The sequence below is a fragment of the Ahaetulla prasina genome, chromosome 13 (assembly GCF_028640845.1).
Source record: "Ahaetulla prasina isolate Xishuangbanna chromosome 13, ASM2864084v1, whole genome shotgun sequence".
In the NCBI taxonomy this organism is placed as follows: domain Eukaryota; kingdom Metazoa; phylum Chordata; class Lepidosauria; order Squamata; family Colubridae; genus Ahaetulla; species Ahaetulla prasina.
The window spans coordinates 17,458,218-17,479,736 of NC_080551.1; the positions used below are offsets into that span (position 1 = coordinate 17,458,218).

The 21,519-nt window shown below is 40.7% G+C and overlaps 2 protein-coding genes across 3 annotated transcripts in view; one reads left to right on the forward strand and one right to left on the reverse strand.

Moving 5' to 3' along the window:
- GALK2 (galactokinase 2) overlaps nt 1–1,100 on the reverse strand; it is a 51,208-nt gene extending 50,108 nt beyond the window's left edge. Inside the window, exon 1 of the mRNA XM_058156524.1 lies at nt 747–1,100. Within this exon, the coding sequence (XP_058012507.1) occupies nt 747–799 (53 nt within the window). The 5' untranslated portion in view covers nt 800–1,100. The remainder of the gene's footprint in view (nt 1–746) is intronic.
- Nucleotides 1,101–2,803: 1,703 nt separating this feature from the next.
- On the forward strand, nt 2,804–21,190 carry COPS2 (COP9 signalosome subunit 2). Of its 2 annotated transcripts, none has more exons than XM_058156525.1 (13): nt 2,804–2,943; nt 5,459–5,572; nt 6,446–6,523; nt 6,765–6,890; nt 8,399–8,509; nt 8,633–8,710; nt 10,582–10,756; nt 12,310–12,488; nt 12,599–12,651; nt 13,809–13,906; nt 14,685–14,767; nt 14,910–14,968; nt 17,470–21,190. In XM_058156525.1, the coding sequence occupies exons 1-13, from the start codon at nt 2,890–2,892 to the stop codon at nt 17,612–17,614; spliced, it is 1,353 nt and encodes a 450-aa protein (XP_058012508.1). In that variant the 5' UTR covers nt 2,804–2,889; the 3' UTR covers nt 17,615–21,190. The 2 variants fall into 2 exon arrangements, with proteins under 2 accessions (XP_058012508.1, XP_058012509.1); XM_058156526.1 differs by having other exon boundaries at nt 8,420–8,509.
- Nucleotides 21,191–21,519: the final 329 nt, after the last annotated feature.

The following is a 21,519-nucleotide window of genomic DNA, read 5'->3' on the forward strand; positions in this document are numbered from 1 at the left end:
GAAATACATCAGAGCCTGGAGTGCTGAATGTGTTAAGGACCCTGTTGCCAACTGGCTAAGCATCTCAGCTACTAGGTATATTTAGAATAGAATAGAATAGAATAGAATAGAATAGAATAGAATGGAATGGAATGGAATGGAATGGAATAGAATAGAATAGAATAGAATAGAATAGAATAGAAATATTGGCCAAGTGTGATTGGACACACAAGCAATTTGTCTTTGGTGCATATGCTCTCAGTGTACATAAAAGAAAAGATACCTTCATCAAGGTATCTTTATTTATTTTGGATGTTCCTATTGTTTTTGTGTTTTGAAATGCTTTTTAGTATTTTGAGTGTAACGTGGGTTTGTTTGTTGTTTTAATTGTAAACCACTCAGAATTATGGACTGAGATGGGTGGCTATAGCAGTTGAATGATTGATTGATTGATTGAATGAATGAATGAATGAACGAATGTCTATTTTCTTCGGTTCCTTGAAAAACTTAAGAGGAAGCAAACTGAGCAAAGCACCCGGAACTGCCCCTGTCATCTTCTCTATCAGATTAGAACTCCTCCGATCTCCTTGCACCTCGACCTGGGAATTAAGTAACCTAGCATAACCGGCTACTCTCCCCGGAAAAACCATGCGCAGGACTCGCTGCAAAGCGCTTCAAGGAAGAAGGTCCATACTCTCAGCCTTCTGCCCTGATCGCTGGAGCTTAGACGCGGATTGGGGGGGGGGGGCGAGAGTCCGACCACGCACCTCGGTTCTTCCACCAGCTGGAGCGAAAGGATGGGGGGCGCGTCGGCAGCCATCCTGTGCTTCCCCCGCCACGATTTGTCAACCTTGCTGCGGGTTTTTTTGTTCCTTCTGCAACCGGCCAAGCCCTGGGACACGTCCGCTTCCAGCTCTGCTCGCTGCAGCTGTTTCCTCCTCGTATTCCCCGCCCAGAGAGCGCCCGTGGTGGCAAAAAGGCTGAAGCTCCTGCCCTACCTCCGCTGCAGATGCGGAACTGGAGACATTCACAGCGAAAGATGCAGGAAAAAGCGAAGGGCCACCAACGCTCGCCACCAGGGAGAGTTAACCTATTCTCGGGAAGACTTCTGTAATTTGCAAATATCCACTTTTGGAAATAAAAAATGTCCCTCTTTCTACTTATGACTGTGTGACTATAACTTGCTGCTGGCAATCCTTATGATTTATATTGATATATTGATCATCAATTGTGTTGTAAATGTTGTACCTTGATGAACGTATCTTTTCTTTTATGTACACGGAGAGCATATGCACCAAGACAAATTCCTTGTGTGTCCAATCACACTTGGCCAATAAAAATTCTATTCTATTCTATTCTTTCCCAATCACCGATTGAGAAAGTTGGAGAGTTTGGGCTCTTGCAGACGCTTTTTCAACTCACACGTTTTGTTAAACGCGTAAACTTAACGAAAAGTGGAGGATTAGGGCATCTGTTGAAGGCAGGGTGTGTGTAGCTCAAGAAAGGCGATACTTTTTAATCAAATGTTGTTTTAATCAAATGGATTAGGAGAGACACGATAGCAGTGTTCCTGTATCTCAGGGGCTGCCCCAAAGAAGAGGGAGTCAAGTTATTCTCCAAAGCACCTGAGGGCAGCACAAGAAGCAACGGGTGGAAACTAATCAAGGAGAGAAGCAACTTAGAACTAAGGAGAAATTTCCAATTAATCAGTGGAACAACTTGCCTCCAGACTTTGTGAATGCTCCAATGCTGCAAGTTTTTAAGAAGATGTTGGATAACCATTTGTCTGAAGTGGTGTAGGGTTTTCTGCCTGGGCAGGGGGTTGGGCTAGAAGGCCTCCAAGGTCCCTTCCAACTCTGTTGTTGTTGTTGTTATTATTAAATGTGTTTGAAAAAGGGGTAAGAGTTTCAGATTTATGTAAAAGTTGGAAAGCACCATGGAGGTAACGCCTTAGTCGAGTGTTTTGCAAACTTGGCAGAGTGGCTGTGAAATTCTGGGAGCTGGAAGTCCACACACCTTGAAGTTGCCAGGTTTGAAAAACACTGATCTTAAGTTTTCAAAAAGAGTTCAATCACTTGACCAGGATGGTATAACTGAGCAAGGGTTGGAGTAGAAAACCTCTCAGGTCTCTTCCAGCCCTGATTTTATGTTCCATCCGTGGAGTACAGGGATTCAGTATTGTATTATGTAGTACTTATGTAGTAATATGTACTACATAATGTACACTACTATGTAGAATAGAATTTGGCCAAGTGTGATTGGACACACAAGGAATTTGTCTTGGTGCATATGCTCTCAGTGTACATAAAAGAACACTACTATGTACTATGTACACTACTATGACTATCACTAAGTGTTGTACCTTATGATTCTTGATGAACGTATCTTTTCTTTTTATGTACACTGAGAGCATATGCACCAAGACAAATTCCTTGTGTGTCCCATCACATTTGGCCAATAAAGAATTCTATTCTATTCTATTCTATTCTATTCTATTCTATTCTATTCTATTCTATTCTATTCTAAAGTTTTGAGTCCCGGGATTTCTCCACTTAGAAACCTGAAGCCTCATCCAAATAACCGGAGCTGCGCTTTTGCAACCCGAGCCGTTGCTAGGGAGCCCGGTTGTCAAACAAACAAACAAAAACCAGCGGGCCTGGTGCACCTCGAATGAGGCTCCGGGTGCGCGCGCGGCCGTAACGGCCGAGTCGCGGCGAAGAACGGACGCTTTTGCGTGCGACCCCTTTCCCCCCCCCACGCACGTCGTGACGTCGAAGGGGAGGTGGTTGTCCGGGGCGCGGGGCATTGTGGGAGAAGAGGGGGGCCGTCTGTTGGTCCGACCTCCGCGCCCCGCCCCTCCTCCATCACCTCCTCCTCCTCCCCCCCCTCCCCTCGCGTCCTCCGGCCAAGATGTCTGACATGGAGGATGATTTCATGTGCGACGATGAGGAGGACTACGACCTGGTAAGGGGAGCCGGGCGGGCGGGCGAGCGCTGCGCCGGGGACCCCTCCTCTCCTCAGCCGCCTCCGCTCGGCCGGCGCCTCCGCTCCCTTCGGCTCCCGGGTGAGGGGGGTCTTCGCCAGCCCCCTTGGCCGCCCGGCTGCCCCGGGGAAGGAAGCGCGGCAGGAGAGGCGGCGCCGGGCGGAGGGGCGCGAGCGAGACCCCCCACGTCTCCCCCGACTCTTCCCTCCGGCCCGGTAAAGAGGAGGCTGCTGGCCGCCGCCGCCGCCCAGGCCCCGCGCTAGGCCCCCTCGCCAGGCCCGCTCAAGGGGCGCTGGGGCTGGGCCGCCTCGCCTCGGCCCCCCCCCCGAGAGCTGGATCCCTAGGAGGGGCGGGAGAGAGAGAGAGTTGGGCTGCTTCGCCCAGAAGGGACCCGGCCGTCGCGCCCCCTGAAGCCCCCGGCCCTGGCCCGGTTGGGTGGATGGGTGGGGGGCCTATGGGGGTCGATCCCCCGAGGGTGGGGGGTTGGGGGAGGTCGGGGTTTCCTTCTTTGGAGGAGCGATTTTACTTTGGGGCGGGGCGGGGGGCCTTTTCAGTGCTAGTCCTCGACTTACAGCCGTTCGTTTAGCGACCGAAGTTACAAGGGGGGGTGGGAAAAAAGTGACTTGGGACTGTTTTTCATACTTACGACCATTGCGGGACACGGACACACACACACACACCGCCCGCCCATGGTCACCATGACTTAAGTTCCGATATTTGGGGAACCGGCTCCTAATTAGGACGGTTGCCACGTGCCAAGGGGTCGTGTGTTCGGCGTTGGCGACCTTCTGACCAGCAAAGTCGATGTGGGTAGCCAGATTCGCTTAACAACCCAGGTTACTAATTTAACCACGGTGGCGGGGTGGGGGTGGGGGTTGGCTGTGGCGAGGAAAGTCGTAAAACGGGGCAAAACTCACTTAGCGCATTTCTCACTTAACAACGTCAATGTTGGGCAACAGTTGTGGTCGTCAGTCGAGTTCTAGCTGTGTTTCATTCCTGCCTCAAAGTTTGATTTTGTCTACCTTTGTGGCGCTGGGAAGGGAAGACGACTTGATGATTAGTATTTCATGAGAGTCGGAGTCAAACTTCATTATCTAATGGATTATCCTGCTTATTTCTTTTCATGTTTGCATTAGGGGTTTTTTTTTTTGGCGGGCAGGTGGGTTTGGCAGTGGCATGCTTTATAGGGAGTTTTTCCTCCTGCGTGGTAAAAGTCCTCTATTTTGATGTAATTTGACAGGTGTTGTAGGAGCCACCCCTGAAAACGAGTGACTAATCTGCTGAACAAAATACCTATCGATTCATTTTGTGCTATAGAAAAAGTTGTAATTCTGTTTTGTTTTGTTTTTGAGAAACAGCTTATTTAGGTGGATAAAGGCGTTTTGTGATTTTTTTTTTGTGACTTTCTGATGTTCTTTTATTATACAAATAAGACATTTTTGTTTCCTGTAAGCCGCCTTGTGTCACTGTGGGTGAGTAGGTGGCAATATAAATTTTCCAAATAAATAAATAAAACCAAATACATGTCTCTTTCCAGTAATTCAGTGGCTCTCAATCTTTTCTTCACCATGGACCCCCTTTAAATATCTTTTGTGGCCATGGAGTCTCCAAGACTTAACCCAAGATTTAAATCATAACATTTCTTCAAGCCTTCTCGGACCCTCTGTGATGACATTGTGGCCCCCAGGGATCCGTAGACCGCAAGTTGAGAACCACATCTTCATTTCAAAATCAAAGAGACTATAACTAGGAGATACTCCTGTTTAAGGTCTTGGAGAACAAATAGGGTATGGATTCTCCAGTTGTAGATCATTTGTAAAACATGATCTACTGGGCTGAATGGATCCCACCATTTATGACAAATTCAGTGAATCTATTGATTTAGCTTATCTACAGTAAACACAACCAGAATCTTCTTAGCCAAAAACAAGTTGTCCTTGAAAATCACATTGAAAGCATATAGGAGATAGCTTAATGGAAGCATTAGTTGATTCCAATTGATTCCAGTAGACTATTGGGCCTTCATCTGATCCAGCAAGCAGTCTTAACAAGCCGTTATTCAGGCTATTTTATTTCATAGCAGAAATCTTTCTGAAACTTAGTTATGAATTACCACATACATCATACCTAATCCAGGAAAGATTAACGCTTGGGCTGATGAATTGTACCTTGTAAAAATAAAACATACCAGTTTTTGATGTATTTATGAGAGTTACTTTTAACTGCACAGATTGTTTGACTTACCTTTTATTCCATAGGACAAACTGCAAAAAGCATCCCTTTTCAAATTGATATAGCAGCTAAGGATGTGTGGCAACTTCAGAAGCCACTGCTAGCTATTTGCTAATGCAGTCACTACAACTCGTTTTCCCCCAATTTCCCATTTCATTTCTACCCCATGCGTACACTCTTCTCTGGCGCTTATCACTTAATTGATTAAAATTCAATGTTGTCAGTTGACACGTATATGTTTTTTTACCCTTTTTTAAAATACAGGAATATTCTGAAGACAGCAACTCTGAACCAAATGTAGATTTGGAGAATCAGTATTATAACTCCAAAGCCTTGAAAGAGGATGACCCCAAAGCAGCACTGAGCAGTTTTCAAAAGGTTTATAGTTTTAATTTTTCATATTGGTATACATTCGCCTGTCAAATATTTGGCTTTATTAGGCTTTTTATTTGTGATAACTTGGTGCAAGGTAAATCCTGTTGTCAAATAATCCTGGGATATTCTCCATCTTTCACTTTTAATATCATTTATGATAAATCAGGGCTGTCAAACTTGCGGCCCACTGGCCGGATGGCATCACACGCTGGCCACACCCACACCTGGTTTAGCGAAGGGGGAAAAAGTCTCGATACGTCATGTGATGACTTGAGTTTGACGCCCCTGTGATAGATGATATCACTTATTATCTAAGGGGTAGTCTTATAAAGCCTGTCTGGAATATCAACTTCTTAGGAAGGACTGAGTTTAGCTACTTAAAATCTCCTCACTGCTACTTAGAAGTATTTAAGACTTTTTGCTTGTGGGAACATTTATTTTAAGAACAATGCATCTTCTTGTTGCTACTTTCGGTTTTTTTTTAAAAAAATCTTTCTACAACTGGGTTCTCATAGTGACGGATCACACATTACCTCTTCTCTTCCTATCTGCTTTCTTTTGTTACTGTTTTAGTAACTGCATTGTAGACATTCAGTTGCTGATGCCTTGCTTGAAGTGACAACCAAGTCCTTTGAAAATAATCTCTGCATAAAGCTGCTAAATGCCTTCCTGTTGTAATAAATCCAGAAGAAGAACTTGGAAATCAGGACATTCAAGGATGAAATACAGAAATTCTAAAAATTGCCGTTTGATGGATTACGGAAGACTTTCACCTGAAACAAACAAACAAAAAAAGCTGACTAGGATTTACTGCAGCTTTTGATGAATCTACAAGTATCAAAATTGAAAAAAAAATATCTTTCTCTTCTCTTTTAGGTTTTGGAGCTTGAAGGTGAAAAAGGAGAATGGGGATTCAAAGCATTAAAACAGATGATAAAAATAAATTTCAAACTGGTAAGCTGTGTATCATTTTTACTTGGGTTTTTCCTCTAAGAACTAAGCCACATCAAAATGGGAGAAAATGATCGTTAGCAAAGTATGACCCCCTTCAGAATGAGTGGAAGAGCAGTTGCAGAAATTCAAGGCATGTATCCAGTTGCCCAGGGTTTGCCCTACTTTTAAATTTACTAACTAGACTCATCTTCAGTTTGAAATGCGTTGTTATAATTCATAAATATTTCTTTTTCTGATAAAGACTAACTTTCCTGAAATGATGAACAGATATAAACAACTGTTGACCTACATACGGAGTGCGGTCACAAGGAATTACTCAGAAAAATCCATCAATTCTATTCTTGATTATATTTCCACTTCAAAGCAGGTTAGATTATCTCTCCTTTCAATTTCTAGAAGTTGCACCTTCTTGAAAAGATCATCTCTGTGAACGTTAACAAATGCTACTGTATTTCATTTATTATAAAAATAATTGTTCAAGTTAAACAGAGAGCAGTTCGTCATAAAATAGAGAACCATTTATTTATTTTTCATTTATCACAAGGACTTGCAAATCACATGGAAGAAAATCCATTTGTTTTTATAATCTTATTTCTTGCATGCAAAAACATAGGAGTAAAACATGCTTTCATGTACTGGTTGCCCGAAAAAGATTGCAGGTCCTTGGGCTAAAAAGGGACTTGGGATTTTTTTGAAAATATCAAATAACTACTACATGAAACTTGAAGACATCTTTATAGAAATATTCCCCAGCTTTTAACTCTGACAGATTACTGGACATCATCTAGGAACTTTTATTCTTTGCAAATTTGATTTGGAAATTCTTACTTTTTATAATCATATTATCATAGACCGACTTTTAATTTAATTTAGTTGTATGGTATCAGTTTCTCTTTCATGATATACAAGATTTCAAAGACAAAGATGTACTCAAGATACTTAAGTAGATATGGAAAATCATTTGACAGCTGTAATCTTGCTCAACCCTAGAAAATGTCCTGTGTTCTAACAACTATGTTAAAACAACTTATTTTAAAAGGTCTAAGAATCTGGTTAGTTTTGCTTCTCTTGGAAAACTGTTAAGTAGCACCATTTTTAGCACAAATGTTTTTGATTTTGCTGTTTTCTCCCTTTTTCTCAGTAATTGTTCTTTTCTCAATGTTTTAAAACTATGATGTTGAAATGATATTGAAATTGAAATAAGCCAGGCACCTAGAGTAGCCCCAAGGTGAGAGAGGCAGCAAATAAATTGAATAAATAAATAAAAATAAAATATTGCTGAATATGTGTACTGGATTTTCAAACTCCTAAAATACCCTCAAAAATCTGAATTGCACAATACATGCTTCTGCCATTGGCATCTGCGTTATTTTCATGGACAGAGTTTTCTCAAGTCTTCCTTATTTCAGACCTGAAAAGATAATAGCTGTTTGATAGAGAAATAAACATGGCACTAAAAATTATGAAATCAGCGTTTCTACTTGCGCAACTTAAATATAGTTGAACAGCAATATATCTCACTGGAGAAAAAAAGCATTAATCTCTTTTTATTACTTTTATTTGCCCAACACAGGGTGATAATTTTGTAGATGCCAAAGGAAAAGGCATTTGGGAATTTGCAGCTTCCATAGCTCAAGCCAAATCATAATATTATTTCATGAAGCACTAAAACACTCTAACCATGAAACAGATTCCCACAAATGCCTGAAAAAAGAGTTTGAAAACCCACATTAAGCTGATCTTGTTATGGTTTGTCAATGTTAAAAATATGCACATTTTAATGCTGATATTAGAGTATAAGTTTTCAAAGTTGCACTTTGGGTGTGTTCATGTTGACTTTATTAACAGACACAAATTTGCTGTTTACAATTATAGAATTCTGATTTTTTATGTCAGATGGATTTGCTTCAGGAATTTTATGAGACAACACTTGAAGCACTGAAAGATGCTAAGAATGATAGATTGTGGTTTAAGACAAACACAAAGGTAAAATGGCCAATCTGGGTTGTTGTTCTTTTGTTTTGTTTTGTTTTGGAAATGTTACAATTTTTAAATATATATTTAGGATTCTTTCTTTTTTAAAAAAATAAATCACATTTTGCTTTACAGCTTGGCAAATTATATTTAGAACGAGAAGAGTATGGCAAGTTACAGAAGATTTTACGGCAACTCCATCAGTCATGTCAGGTAAGGTACAGTTTGTTCTCTGAGTATGTTTCTCAAGTGGTTGTAACTTTTGCCTGCTGCAGTCCTTTGTAGAGTAGTTAAATAGCACAAGCATTTATTTGACCACAGAATAACAAGTACTGAAGTGGTTTGGCAGGCATATCTTAGGAAGATAATTGATAGACATAAAGGAAAAACTTTTTTACATTGTGGGGTTGTCTGCAAAATAGTTTTGATGTGTTCTCCTAGACCAGGAGTCACCAACCTTTTGGACCTCAGGGACCACTAAATTCATAATTTTAAATCCCATGGACCACTAATACGTTCTGCTTAATGACTGGCTGGCTGGCTAGGTGGTCATGTGGCTGGATGGGCGTGGCCAGCTCGATGTCACTCACGTCAAGGGGCGCCTCGCCAGCCTCTACTCATCCCTCCCCTCCCAGCCATTCCTCGCCTGCCCGCCCGGGCTCCTTAGGGCTCCAACAGGAAGCAGTTGTTGGAGCTAAGCAGCCATCATGAGAAAGAGTTGGCAAAACAGCTCAGTTCAAATTGGATCTGACCGAGAAGGAGGCTCAGCAGAAGCACCTCACTGAGGACTACGAGCATAGGCTTTCCAAGCAGAGGGAAGACCTGCGGGAGTGCAAGGCCAGGTACCGGCGCCTGTAGGCTCAGCGGGCTGAGATAGTCAGCCAGTTCCAGGCCATGATGCAGTCACACTGGAACGAGGCCCTCTGGCTCTTCGCCACTATCAACACTTCCCTCCAGCCTTCGCCCAAAACCCTGCACCAGGAGGCTGAAGCAGACCCCAAGTCGGAATTTCTGCCCCCCCACTGACCCACACAAAAAGACCCCGAAGGGGGAGACTCTCTGCAGCAACACAAATGTTCATTGCACGTATCCGTCCCAGAGGCCGTAGTTTGAGGACCCCTGATTTAGTGCAATATTTAAAAAATGCAAATAATTTTTTTGCAGACCACCAAAATTTTCTCGTGGACCACCAGTGGTCCACAAACCACCAGTTGGTGACCGCTGTCCTAGACGGAATTTTAAAGAGGCATTTTCCCTGCCTTTGAACAATTTTACAACTACAAGTAATAATCCTGCATCCAAAAGCAAGTGTCCATTGAAATTGGATAGCTTATCACTTTAATTTGGATTGTTACTTTGACAGACAGGCTTATGCTAAATGTTACGTGTTGGATTCTACAAGCACGGCCAGTGATGCATCATGATTGAGCTTTCTGTTCATTTACAAAATATTAGTCCCTTGCTTCCATTGCTCTGCTAACTGCAGATCTGAATGGCAGAAGTGAAAGGGGGGGTGGGGGGGACAACAATTTTCATCTTCATGATTTCATTTCTTAACTTTCTCATCCAGCTCCATAGATCAGGGTTATAGCAGAGAGCCAAATGATTGGTGGATCAGATTGTCCTCAGCCTCTTTCCCAAAGTCTCTTGCCTCCTTATTTGGGAGCTTTCAACAGCTAAGCTTCCCAGTTCCATGAGGGAAATAAAGTTATATTTGAAGCTGATGGTGGAATGGAGAATCCAGTAATTAATTTCTTCACCCCTGGAGTTCTCCCTTCAGGTGCAGAGAGAGAATTGTGTTCAATTTATGCCCTCTGGAAAGCTGTAGAAATTCAAGTTTATGGCTCCTAGAAATCTGGAATCTGGATTTTGATTTCTGTATGTTGATTTCAATTGTATTCTACTTCCTATATTTTTTTTTTCAATCCAGGCATACAGATGTCACAAGACAGTTTAGAATTGCGGTGCATATGAGACACCTTTTATAAATTAAAATCTACAAATAAATTTCAACTGTATTTCATAGGAAACAGAGAGAAAACATGTATTCATGATTTTATACTGCACTTGTTTTGTTTTTCTAGACTGATGATGGAGAAGATGACCTTAAAAAAGGCACGCAGCTATTGGAAATTTACGCTTTGGAAATTCAAATGTATACAGCACAAAAAAATAATAAAAAACTTAAGGCACTATATGAACAGTCATTGCACATCAAGTCTGCAATTCCTCATCCGCTGATCATGGGAGTTATCAGAGGCAAGTACAGTGGCACCTTAAAGGCGAATAGATTAGGCCTGGGGTCTCCAAACTTGGCAACTTTAAGACTTGTGGACGTCAGCTCCCAGAATTCCCCAGCCAACCATGGATTGGATATTGGAAGAGGCATACTGCTAGCAAAACAGCCCTATTTTAAACAAGTTAAATTGTTAAGTACAGAAACATGTTGCTTAACCCTGTGGCTACGAGAAGAAGTATGATTTGTATTACTGCAAAGAGAGGGACATAATGGAAATTAGTATTTTAATATATAGGGGAAGGGTTGTTAGCTACAATTTATTAGGGACATTATTTGTAGAAATCGTGTTAAGCTGATATCAACAAGTATAAGAACAGAGTATTAGGGAGAATGCAGACCATCTATGCTACGTTTATAGATTTATTACCTCAAGGCAACATACTGAACGTGACCGAATTTCTTAGAATCGATTAGTGTTGTTGGGTTTGTGCCTGAGGGAAATTGACTAGTCCAGGGGTCTGCAAACTTGGCTCTTTTAAGACTTGTGGACTGAAGCTGAAGTCCACAAGTCTTAAAAGAGCCAAGTTTGTAGACCCCTGGACTAGGCTCTTGTGACGCTTGGAGTCCAGTTCCAAAAAGGTGCTTAGGAGTCCTTGGCAGGCAAACGTAGCTTCTATTTGTAGCCCTTTAAAACAACTTGTTTCTTTTCAGGATCATGTGGCTATGGCCCTGCTCATACTCTGAAACAGCATTTTGGAACTGAATCCAAGAGTTACACAACTCTAGGGGGGAGAAAAAACTGCTTTGGCAGATGGTATCCTTTCCTTAAATTACCATGCAGATACAGTCATGTTTCACTTCTTAACGTTGATGCGTATTATAGCTTGAATATTCTACAGGCATAATGAGATTTCCCAAGCTTGCCGTTTGGGAAAATTCCCTCCGAACAAATGTATTTATAGGCATACCTTGTTATAGCAACAGTTTGAAGTTAATGTGTTAAAAAAAAACAACAGCTTGGCAACCAATCCTCACATTTATGACCATGGCAGCGTCTCCCACAATTCCAAGATTCCCCATTCGGGTGCCTTGGAACTGGCACGTTTATGACTATTGCAGTGGTCAGTGTTGGCATGCTCCCCCCATGACTTGCAACAAACAAAGTTAATGAAGAATGCAAAAGTAAAATTGCAAGTCGCGGCCACATAATGCTTTAGCTAACGAGCATGGTGACTCACTTAACAACTGGGAAGGGATGTAAGTCTGTTCTGGTCATGTGATCTGCTGTTTAGTGACCACAGAGCTTAGTGATGGAATTGCCAGTCTCAATTGCTAAGAAGACCACCTGTATACAGGTTCACCGTAATAACTGAATTTTATCCAGGATAGCAGTGTTTTATCTTATACTTCCTTATAATGGATAGTTGAAATAAGAGGCATGATTTAGGCATTATTCAATCTGCTTGGCCCTTTGTCGGTATTAATAAGCAAAAGGTCAGTTTTAAAAGGTATTCTGTGTTCTGTGTGGGCAAAAGTAAATCATTAGCAGCTGTCTTTAATTTTTCTCCCACAGAATGTGGTGGTAAAATGCACCTAAGAGAAGGTGAATTTGAAAAGGCACATACTGATTTCTTTGAAGCGTTCAAAAATTATGATGAATCAGGGAGTCCAAGAAGAACTACGTGCTTAAAATATTTAGTCCTAGCAAACATGCTGATGAAGTCTGGAATAAATCCGTTTGATTCTCAGGAGGTACAGCTGACCCTTTCTTCGTTGTTGTTTTTTTGGTCTGTGTGAAAGAGATTAGCAAAAATATTTTTGTTATTGTAGAAACGTAAATATATATATTATTTTCCATGTAGGCAAAACCATACAAAAATGATCCAGAGATTCTAGCAATGACAAATTTAGTAAGGTAAGAACTTTTTTCTTAGCAAGCAAAATGAATAGCAACTTACAGATGAATTTCAAACAATATGAAGTGCTGGAGAAAATTTGAAATTTATTTCAAAATTTTATTTAATTACAGAACGTACACATTCTTTAATTAATGACCATTAGAATGTAAGGGATACACATGATGTATCGGTGGTCCATCAGTCCGTTACACTCCTGATGTTTAGTTTCTATATCACTGTTACAAAAAAAAAGTTATTCTAATTTACTAGATGTTTTCTGAATCATTCGAGGCAATATGTGGCATGTGGCCTTCCGAGTGCACTTTAAGGTGTTGGTTACGACCTTTAAAGCGCTCCATGGCTTAGGACCTGGGTACTTACGGGACCGCCTGCTGTTACCACACGCCTCCCACCGACCCGTACGCTCCCACAGAGAGGGACTTCTCAGGGTGCCTTCCGCCAAACAATGCCGGCTGGCGGCCCCCAGGGGAAGGGCCTTCTCTGTGGGGGCTCCCACACTCTGGAACGAGCTTCCCCCGGGTTTACGCCAGATACCTGACCTTCGGACATTCCGTCGCGAACTGAAGACACATCTTTTTATCCGCGCGGGGCTGACTTAAATCGGAATTTTAATGTTAAATTTATTAATTTTTAAATGGGGTTTTTTAGTATGGCAAATTTTAATTTTCAGGCTAATCTAAATAAGTTTTTAAATTGTATTTTAACTTGTATTTTGTATTGCTGGTTTTATCTTGCCTGTACACCGCCCTGAGTCCTTCGGGAGAAGGGCGGTATAAAAATCAAATAAATAATAATAAAAATAAATAATAATGTGGATAAATGGGATGATGTTGTTAAAATCATATAGGTCTTTTTAAAAAAATGAATGGGACCACTAATTCCTTGCCCCAGCTGTTTACCTCCAAACCCTTAGTTAAACTTGGATGAGCAGTTTAAGTGGTAGTCCTGTATCATTTAAAAAAAAAAAGTAGAAACTGTTCTGTTTCACAAATTGAGAAATTACATCCTTCCCCCAAACGCCTGATCTGCAGTCTCAGCCCTCCCACTGCGCCACCGTAGCTCATATGCTCCCTTTTGGATTGCAAATATAAAAGTATGTGCCCACTGTCTCCTTCAGTCTGCCAGAGTGTAATTGGTGCTCTTTCTCTTGCAGTGCCTATCAGAATAATGACATCACTGAATTTGAGAAGATCCTGAAGACAAATCACAGTAACATCATGGACGATCCCTTCATAAGGGAACACATTGAAGGTACAGAACTGTTGGATTTTGCATTCTTCATTTTCCACCAGCCTGGATTAAGGATGTTCTCAGTTCATAACATTTCTTTTGTACTGAAATGACATTAAAAGCCCATCTAAAATCCTGTTAACCATGAAAATGTGAGGATTGGATCATGACCATTTTTACTTTAGTCGGTTTGTGATAAGTTGGTTAATTAAAGGCCTTGGTGTCATTTGTATATTTTTGGATGATTTAAATGTTGTTATTTTAATTTTAAGTTTTGAAAAGACAATTTGAAAATCAGTTATCAGGATCTCAGGATATATAGGTAGTCCTTAAAAGTTACAGCAGTTTGTTTAGTGACTGTTCAAAGTTAAAACAGCACTGAAAAAAGTGACTTATGACCGTTTTTCACACTTACAATTGCTGCAGCATCCCCATGGCCACATAATTAAAATTCAGATGCTTGGGAACTGACTCATATTTATGACGGTTGCAGCTTCCTCGGGTCATGTGATTTCCATTTTTTCACCTTCTGACAAGCCAAGTCGGTTTCACTTAACAACTGCGTTACTAGCTTAACAAATGCAGTGATTCACTTAACAACTGTGGCAAGCAAGGTCGTAAAAATGGGGCAAAACTCACTTAACAAACGTCTGACTGAGCAACAGCAATTTTGAGCTTGGTTTGTGGTTGTACATATAGAGCAATCCAGCGATTACTGGATAGAAACATAGGTATTTTTTTTATTTCTAACACTATCCCTTATTCGTGCAATGACCGTTTCGCTTTTGTTTTCTTACAGAACTTTTGCGAAACATCAGGACACAAGTGCTTATAAAATTAATTAAGCCTTACACAAGGATACATATTCCATTTATTTCAAAGGTATTTGTTGTACATATTGTTTGCGTAGGTTTTCAGTTCTTGTTACTTATCAGAAAGTTAGAAAAAAAATGTTGCATGTTCATATTTACGTCCTTGAACCTCTAATGCTTGGCCCATCACTTCTGCCTGTTTTTCCCCTTAGGAGTTAAACATAGATGTAGCTGATGTGGAAAGCTTGCTTGTGCAGTGTATACTGGATAAGTGAGTATTTTTCCCCTCCTTTTCTTCAACAATAAGTATTTTCAAGATGTATTTATAGTGCAGGACGTATAAACAGTATTATTTTTTTTCAGTTAAAATGAAGTTGATGTTCAGTTGCATGGTAATAGTAAAATATTTTATTCAACATTATTTGGTGGTGAAACAGTAGTATCATGTGGGAGATAAACTTACAAATAGGCTGTATTTGTATTTGTATCGTTCCGTAAATATTGATTATATTCAGAAAAAGGACTAAGCAAGTACATAAAGACGTAACTGCAAGAGGGTTTTTTTCCTCCCTCCTAGCATTTTAATGGTAACTCAGTACCTAATCACATTGATTTATAAGGATACAGTTTAAAAACATCAATCTGGTAAACTACTGGTAAGGAGGCAGGTAGTTTATTGAATAAGTCTTCAGGCCATTTCAAGTAATACCTACCAAAGGTCACACATTCACATCAACCTTGTCATTCGATTGGGGGACTTTTTTTTTTAGAATATAGAATAACAGAGTTGGAAGGGATCTTGGAGCAGTGGTGAAATCCAAATTTTTTTACTACCGGTTCTGTGGGTGTGGCTTGGTGGGCATGGCAGGGGAAGGATACTGCAAAATCTCCATTCCCACCCCACTCCAGGGGAAGGTTACTGCAAAATCCCCATACCCTCCCCACTCCGGGGCTAGCCAAAGGTGGTATTTGCCAGTTCTCCGAACTACTCAAAATTTCCGCTTCCGGTTCTCCAGAATCTGTCAGAACCTGCTGGATTTCACCCCTGCCTTGGAGGTTTTCTAGTCCAACCCCCTGCTTAGGCAGGTAACCCTACAGCACTTCAGACAAATGGTTGTCCAAACTCTTTTTAAAAATTTCCAATGTTGGAGCATTCACAACTTCAGGAGGCAAGTTGTTCCACTTATTCATTGTTCTAACTGTCAGGAAATTTCTCCTTAGTTCTAAGTTGCTCCTCTCCTTGTTTAGTTTCCACCCATTGCTTCTTGTCCTGTCCTCAGGTGCTTTGGAGAATAGCTTGACTCTCTCTTCTTTGGGGCAATCCCTGAGATATTGGAACACTGCTATCATATTTTCTTTTCATCAGACTAGACATACCCAGTTCCTAGCCTCCAGTCCCCTAATCATCTCTTGCTCTTTTCTGCACTCTTTCTAGAGTCTCAACATCTTTTTTACATTGTGACGTTTTCTTCTGTTCAGTTGTGTCTGATTCTCCGAAACTGGCTGGACCAGGTCTCTGCAGTTTATTGACAAAGTTTTTCAAAAATGGCTTGCAACTTTCTTTTCCTAGGGCTGTGAAAGAATCCCAAGGTCACTCATCTGGCTTTATGCCTAAGGCAGGACTCCCCAATTCCTAGCCTGATGCCTTAATCATTACACCAAGCAGGCTCTTTAGATTGGAGGATAGAACAAAATAAAAACAGATGCTGGGTTAACATTGGTGTATGTCAAATTATTTCACTGATTACAATTGTTTTTATTAGGAAAGAGGTATTGTTTCACTGTCACTTCCATTTCATCATAGCACAAAGTTTCTAAAGTTCAATTTCATTTTTTTAAAATTTACATTTATATCCCGCCCTTCTCCGAAGACTCAGGGCGGCTTACATTGTGTAAGGCAATAGTCTCATTCTATTTTTATATTTACAAAGTCAACTTATTGCCCCCAACAATCTGGGTCCTCATTTTACCTACCTTATAAAGGATGGAAGGCTGAGTCAACCTTGGGCCTGGTGGGACTCGAGCCTGCAGTAATTGCAAGCAGCTATGTTTTAATAACAAGCTATCTTACAGCCTGAGCCACCCACGGCCCTGAGCCACCCACAGCCATTTGTTCTTGGCTTTGAACTAAATGTTGCTTTTAAAGCAAATTTAATTTATAAGTAAAATTTCTAGACTTTCTTTAAGAATTCATTGATCAAAATGCCTCTCTTTCCCTATAAAAGGTTGTGTTTTTTTTTTAATAGGAACCTCTGTGTATGAGAGATGTTGTGTCTGCATTGTTATGGGTTTTTTCCTCCCTTATCTTTGTTGCTGGTTTTGTCTATGTGTGGTTTTTTTAAAAAAAATCAACTTGCATGCAACTGGTATTAGGAATGTATGTAGAGTTTCAACTCTACAGTGCTCTTTCTTGTTTTCTTCAGTTTAAACTCTTGCATACTATATTCACAACCTCCTGGTCCTATTAATTAAGAACACTGTGTGGGTTTGGATTTATCTTGCGAATCCTATTTGAAGCTAAAATTACAGCAGCATTTATCAAATCATGATTAGTTTCGAAACAGATTTCACAAACTCTGACTTGTAACGAATGCTGGTTAGAATTAATAGAAGCACCTATATTATGCCTCTGTATAATTAGAGGTGAAAAGAAATTAAGGAGGGAAGTCAAAAGTCTTGGGTGAATTTGGTGAGAGCCATCCATGGTGAGAGCATTGGTCACCTCAAAGACGTATGAGTTTGTAATAACGTTTGTCTTTTTGCTTCTTTCAGCACTATTCATGGCCGGATCGATCAAGTCAATCAACTTCTTGAGCTAGATCATCAGAAGCGGGGTGGAGCACGGTATACTGCGTTAGATAAATGGACCAACCAACTGAACTCACTCAACCAGGCAGTAGTCAGTAAGCTGGCTTAAACAAGAACAAGCTATGACGAAAATCTACTTAAGACAACAGCGCAGTGATGTAAACCTTAAAAACTGGGAATGGCAAAACTACTGACGGTTGGTGTGCCCTGAAATTATTGGAGTTACTGGCAGAAGTGCTTTTTTGATCAGCTGGTTTGTGTTTTGCTGCTGCATTTATCCCAAGAAAAAAAAACCAACAGCTTTAATCTTCAGAAGAAAACCAAAATGCCACGGGATTGATGCTGTGTTGACCTTTTGCCCTCACCATGCAACACCCTAATAATCTGCCAAGGGGCACCTTATGGCCAGAGAGAAGGTTATGTTTGTCATGATTTTAATTACACTGACACGTTCCTGTTGGTTTAAATTTAAGCGTATTTTACCTGCAGAAAAAAAAAAATCTCACAAAAAATAACCTGCAATAACTTGAAATGCATACCCTTTTGAACATTTCCTCTTTCTCATGTATACATTGAAATGTTTGCTGCATTTTGCAAAATGTCAACTCTCCAAAAATGTGTCTGCGTATTTCTGTACCTGCAGTGTAATAAAGGATTAGAGGAAACCCACAATTATGGTGGCATACTGTCACTTAGGTTTCAAGCAGCAGAAATAAACAGTGCGGTTCAGAAATTGTATGTATATATATATATATATTTATTATTTCTTGAAAAGTTTTAACTGTTACATGGGTGAGTTGCATTTGTGGGGCTTGAAAGAGCAAGAGGGTTTAAAATCATTTTTTGGGAGGGTCGGGGGAGGTGATGCTGGCCTTAAACTGTAATAATTGGTAATCAAGCATGGTTTTTGCATTCTTTATATCAATGTTAGACTTTTCTGTTTGAAAAGACACTCTGGGTTAGCATGATATAGCCACAGTTGGATTTTTTTTACAGCCCTAATTAATTCCAACCTAAACCTTGCAACTGGAATTAGAATGGGTTTACAAACCAATTAAATATAGTTTCTGAAAATACAAATTAGGTAATGTTAACCATAGTTAATTCTGTAATGGAAAAAAAGGCAAGACATTCCGAAATGGGACAAGGGATGGTGATGGTATGTAATCTGACAAATATGATTAATGTGGATTGAGCAGCAGACATTTGGGGTGGCTGGTGCAGGTTGCCTTAAACGGTCCAAGTATATTTGTTTCGATTTTGGGGTGGTTTTTTTTTTTGTATATTGTTTTAACAATTCTAATTTAATAGGTATATTTAAGAGTATTTAAGAGTATATGTAAGTATGTGTTGTACCTGCTGTTTTAGTTCATTTCAGATTTGGATTTTTAAATGCTGGCTTTGAGAACCTTAATTATAGCTGATGGGCTAGCGCAGGGGTGTCAAACTATTTCATTGAGGGCCACATCAGCTTGTGTTTGACTTTGTGGGGGGGGGAGTGCCAGCTCGGCGTCACTCGTGTCAGGAACACCTGTGGTGGCCGGAGCACTCTGCCAGAGAAAAGGGGCTCCCAAGGTCCATTTTCGGCTGTGACAGCCTCCTGCAACCCTCTGCCGGCAAAAACGGAGCACCCCTCCCAAGCTCCGTTTTCACTGGCAGTGGCACCGCAGGCCAGTCCTTCGCTGTTTTCAGGGCAGCCCCGTGGGCCGGATCTAAGCACCCCGTGGACTGGATCCGGCCCCTGGGCCTTGAGTTTGACACCCCTGGGCTAGCAGCACTAAACGGAAGTTTGTAGTTTAATCTTTTAAAAAAATGAAAGGCAAAAGACTAACCTTGCCAACAATTCTGTATGGCTGCTGTTTGTAGGGAAAAAGTGGTAAGCAGGTTTTCTTTGGGGTAAATTCCTCTGTTCTTACTGATAACTGGGGGACTGACATGATAAAGCAGCGAAAGTTATACCGATTAAGTTTTACAAATGATCAAAAAGACATGGTTCAGAGTAAAAAGTTGAGTTCATGAAGATAAAAAATGTATGAAGATGTATCGTTTGTGAAATCAATCAGTATTCTCGCTAATCACAGTTAATTCAAAGCAATAAAAAGAGGCCACCTAACTTTGTCATAATAGGGAAAAAGAAAAACAATTGAGGGTTGTGATTTTTTTTTTCCTTCAGAAAAATATATAGGAAATACGTATAGAATTCTGTGTATATTTTCCTTTTGCTGTGCCTACCCCACAAGATTCAGCATTTGGTTGAACTGATATAAACGTGTGTTGGAGCAAGAGAGAGATTTGAAAATGTCAGCAAAGTGTAAAAATTTAATGTCTCGGGTAAAAAAAAACCTTTTACGGAATTAGGTAGGTGGGATTTCAAGGTTTATTGCTGGGCTTCATTCTAGCGCCGGGATGGTGAACCTATGGCCAGCCTAGCTCCACTGCACATGTGTGCACACCTCCTGCGGGCCAGCTGGTCCGGGTCTTTGCTGCGCATGCATGGGGAGGCAGAGCGCATGCATGGGGATGTGCGAATGCATGGGGTTATGTGTGCGCATGCACAGGGGCGCTTGCATTGCATTTTGGGGGTTTGGGCATGCGCATGTGCATTTGCACTCTTGCGCGCAATCGGGCACTTGGCACCATCACTGTTCTAGGGTATTTTTGAAAGTTAGGTCACTTCCATTTGCAACTCCAGTGTCATCCGTATCTTTTTATGTATTTATTTTTGTGGTATTTATTTATTTGTTCATTTACTTATTCGCTTATTTAGTATTGATTCTAAGATGAGTTTTTGACTTCAGGGCATCTTATGTGAATATAATGCCATCAGCAATGTTAGTGATTGAACAGGCACACTGTGATTGAACAGGCACAATGTTAGTGATTGAACAGGCACACAGTTTAAAGAACTTTAAACTGTCCTTTAAAGCCTTGTTATTATGTGCTGTGCAGTTGTTAAGCACAATCAGAAGTAAACCCAATGGAATTCAGTGGGAATTGTTCCCTAATAAGCAGTCTTAATCCTGTATCGGTCTTCACGACTGAAACCCTTTTGTTCCATTGTTGCTGCTGAATTGACAAACAGCACGCAGAATAGGGATATATAGAGAATCTGCAGAGCCGCCTCCTTGTCTGGAGGGAGGAACTCTTGTGTAAAATTAATGGAGCATCTCTTGAAAGCACAAACAGAATAGAAAGTAAAATAGAGAGCAGCGTTTGGAGAGTCAACATGACTCCAACCGTGTAGGAGAGCTGAACTTTTAATCTGTTTAATCGTACTAATAGCTAAGTTAAAGCAAGGGCTGTTGCAACATTGGGAATACTTCTATCACGTCATTTGAAAGAAGGAGAGAAGTAGGTCTTGCAAGATTAACGATCTTGTATTAAGTATTATTAATGTATTAATTCTGGTGTAGGCTCTTTGAACTGATTCTTGTCTAAGGTGATGCCTGAACAGCGAAGGGAGTTTTTAATGCTGTAATACTTGTGGCAAAATATTCACCGGGTAAAATAGATCCGGGTGCTTCACTTCAGAAATTCTGACTGCACCAAAGGATGCCGCAAAACACATGGACATGGCTCAAACTGGCATGCTTAATGCATCTTCGTGAGAAACGATAACGGTAGCCTTTATTTACTTGGGCTTGTAGCTATAATCTTTGGATTTATAATAAAGAAATGGAAACTACTTGCCTGTTTCAAAGAATGTGAAAACATAAGGCAAATGAGGAAGGCAGTACAGATATTAGAGAAGCATGAAAGAGAGAAAGGCCATGGGGTTTATAAGCTTTTCTACATGAGTAGTTTTCTTACATGGGAGGAAAAACCCAGCATATAATTTTCTTTCATTCTCAGTATTAAAAACAGGCAGAGCGTTTTCTGCTCTACCTCTGCAACAAAGTTATGTCCATATGCTTTTCGTTTTCTTTCATAGTACGTATGGTTTTTTTGTTGTAACAACTATGAAAGAGGAAACAACAAACAAAATCTAATCCCAATTTTTTTAAAAAACAAAAA

What these genes read in the sequence shown, in the direction of transcription:
- COPS2 (XM_058156525.1), top strand. Translation starts at nt 2,890, where the DNA reads ATGTCTGACATGGAGGATGATTTCATGTGCGACGATGAGGAGGACTAC. An exon ending in ATGAGGAGGACTACGACCTG is followed by an intron (nt 2,944 to 5,458) that starts GTAAGGGGAGCC and finishes TTTAAAATACAG; the next exon opens with GAATATTCTGAAGACAGCAA. An exon ending in GTGCAGTGTATACTGGATAA is followed by an intron (nt 14,969 to 17,469) that starts GTGAGTATTTTT and finishes TGCTTCTTTCAG; the next exon opens with CACTATTCATGGCCGGATCG.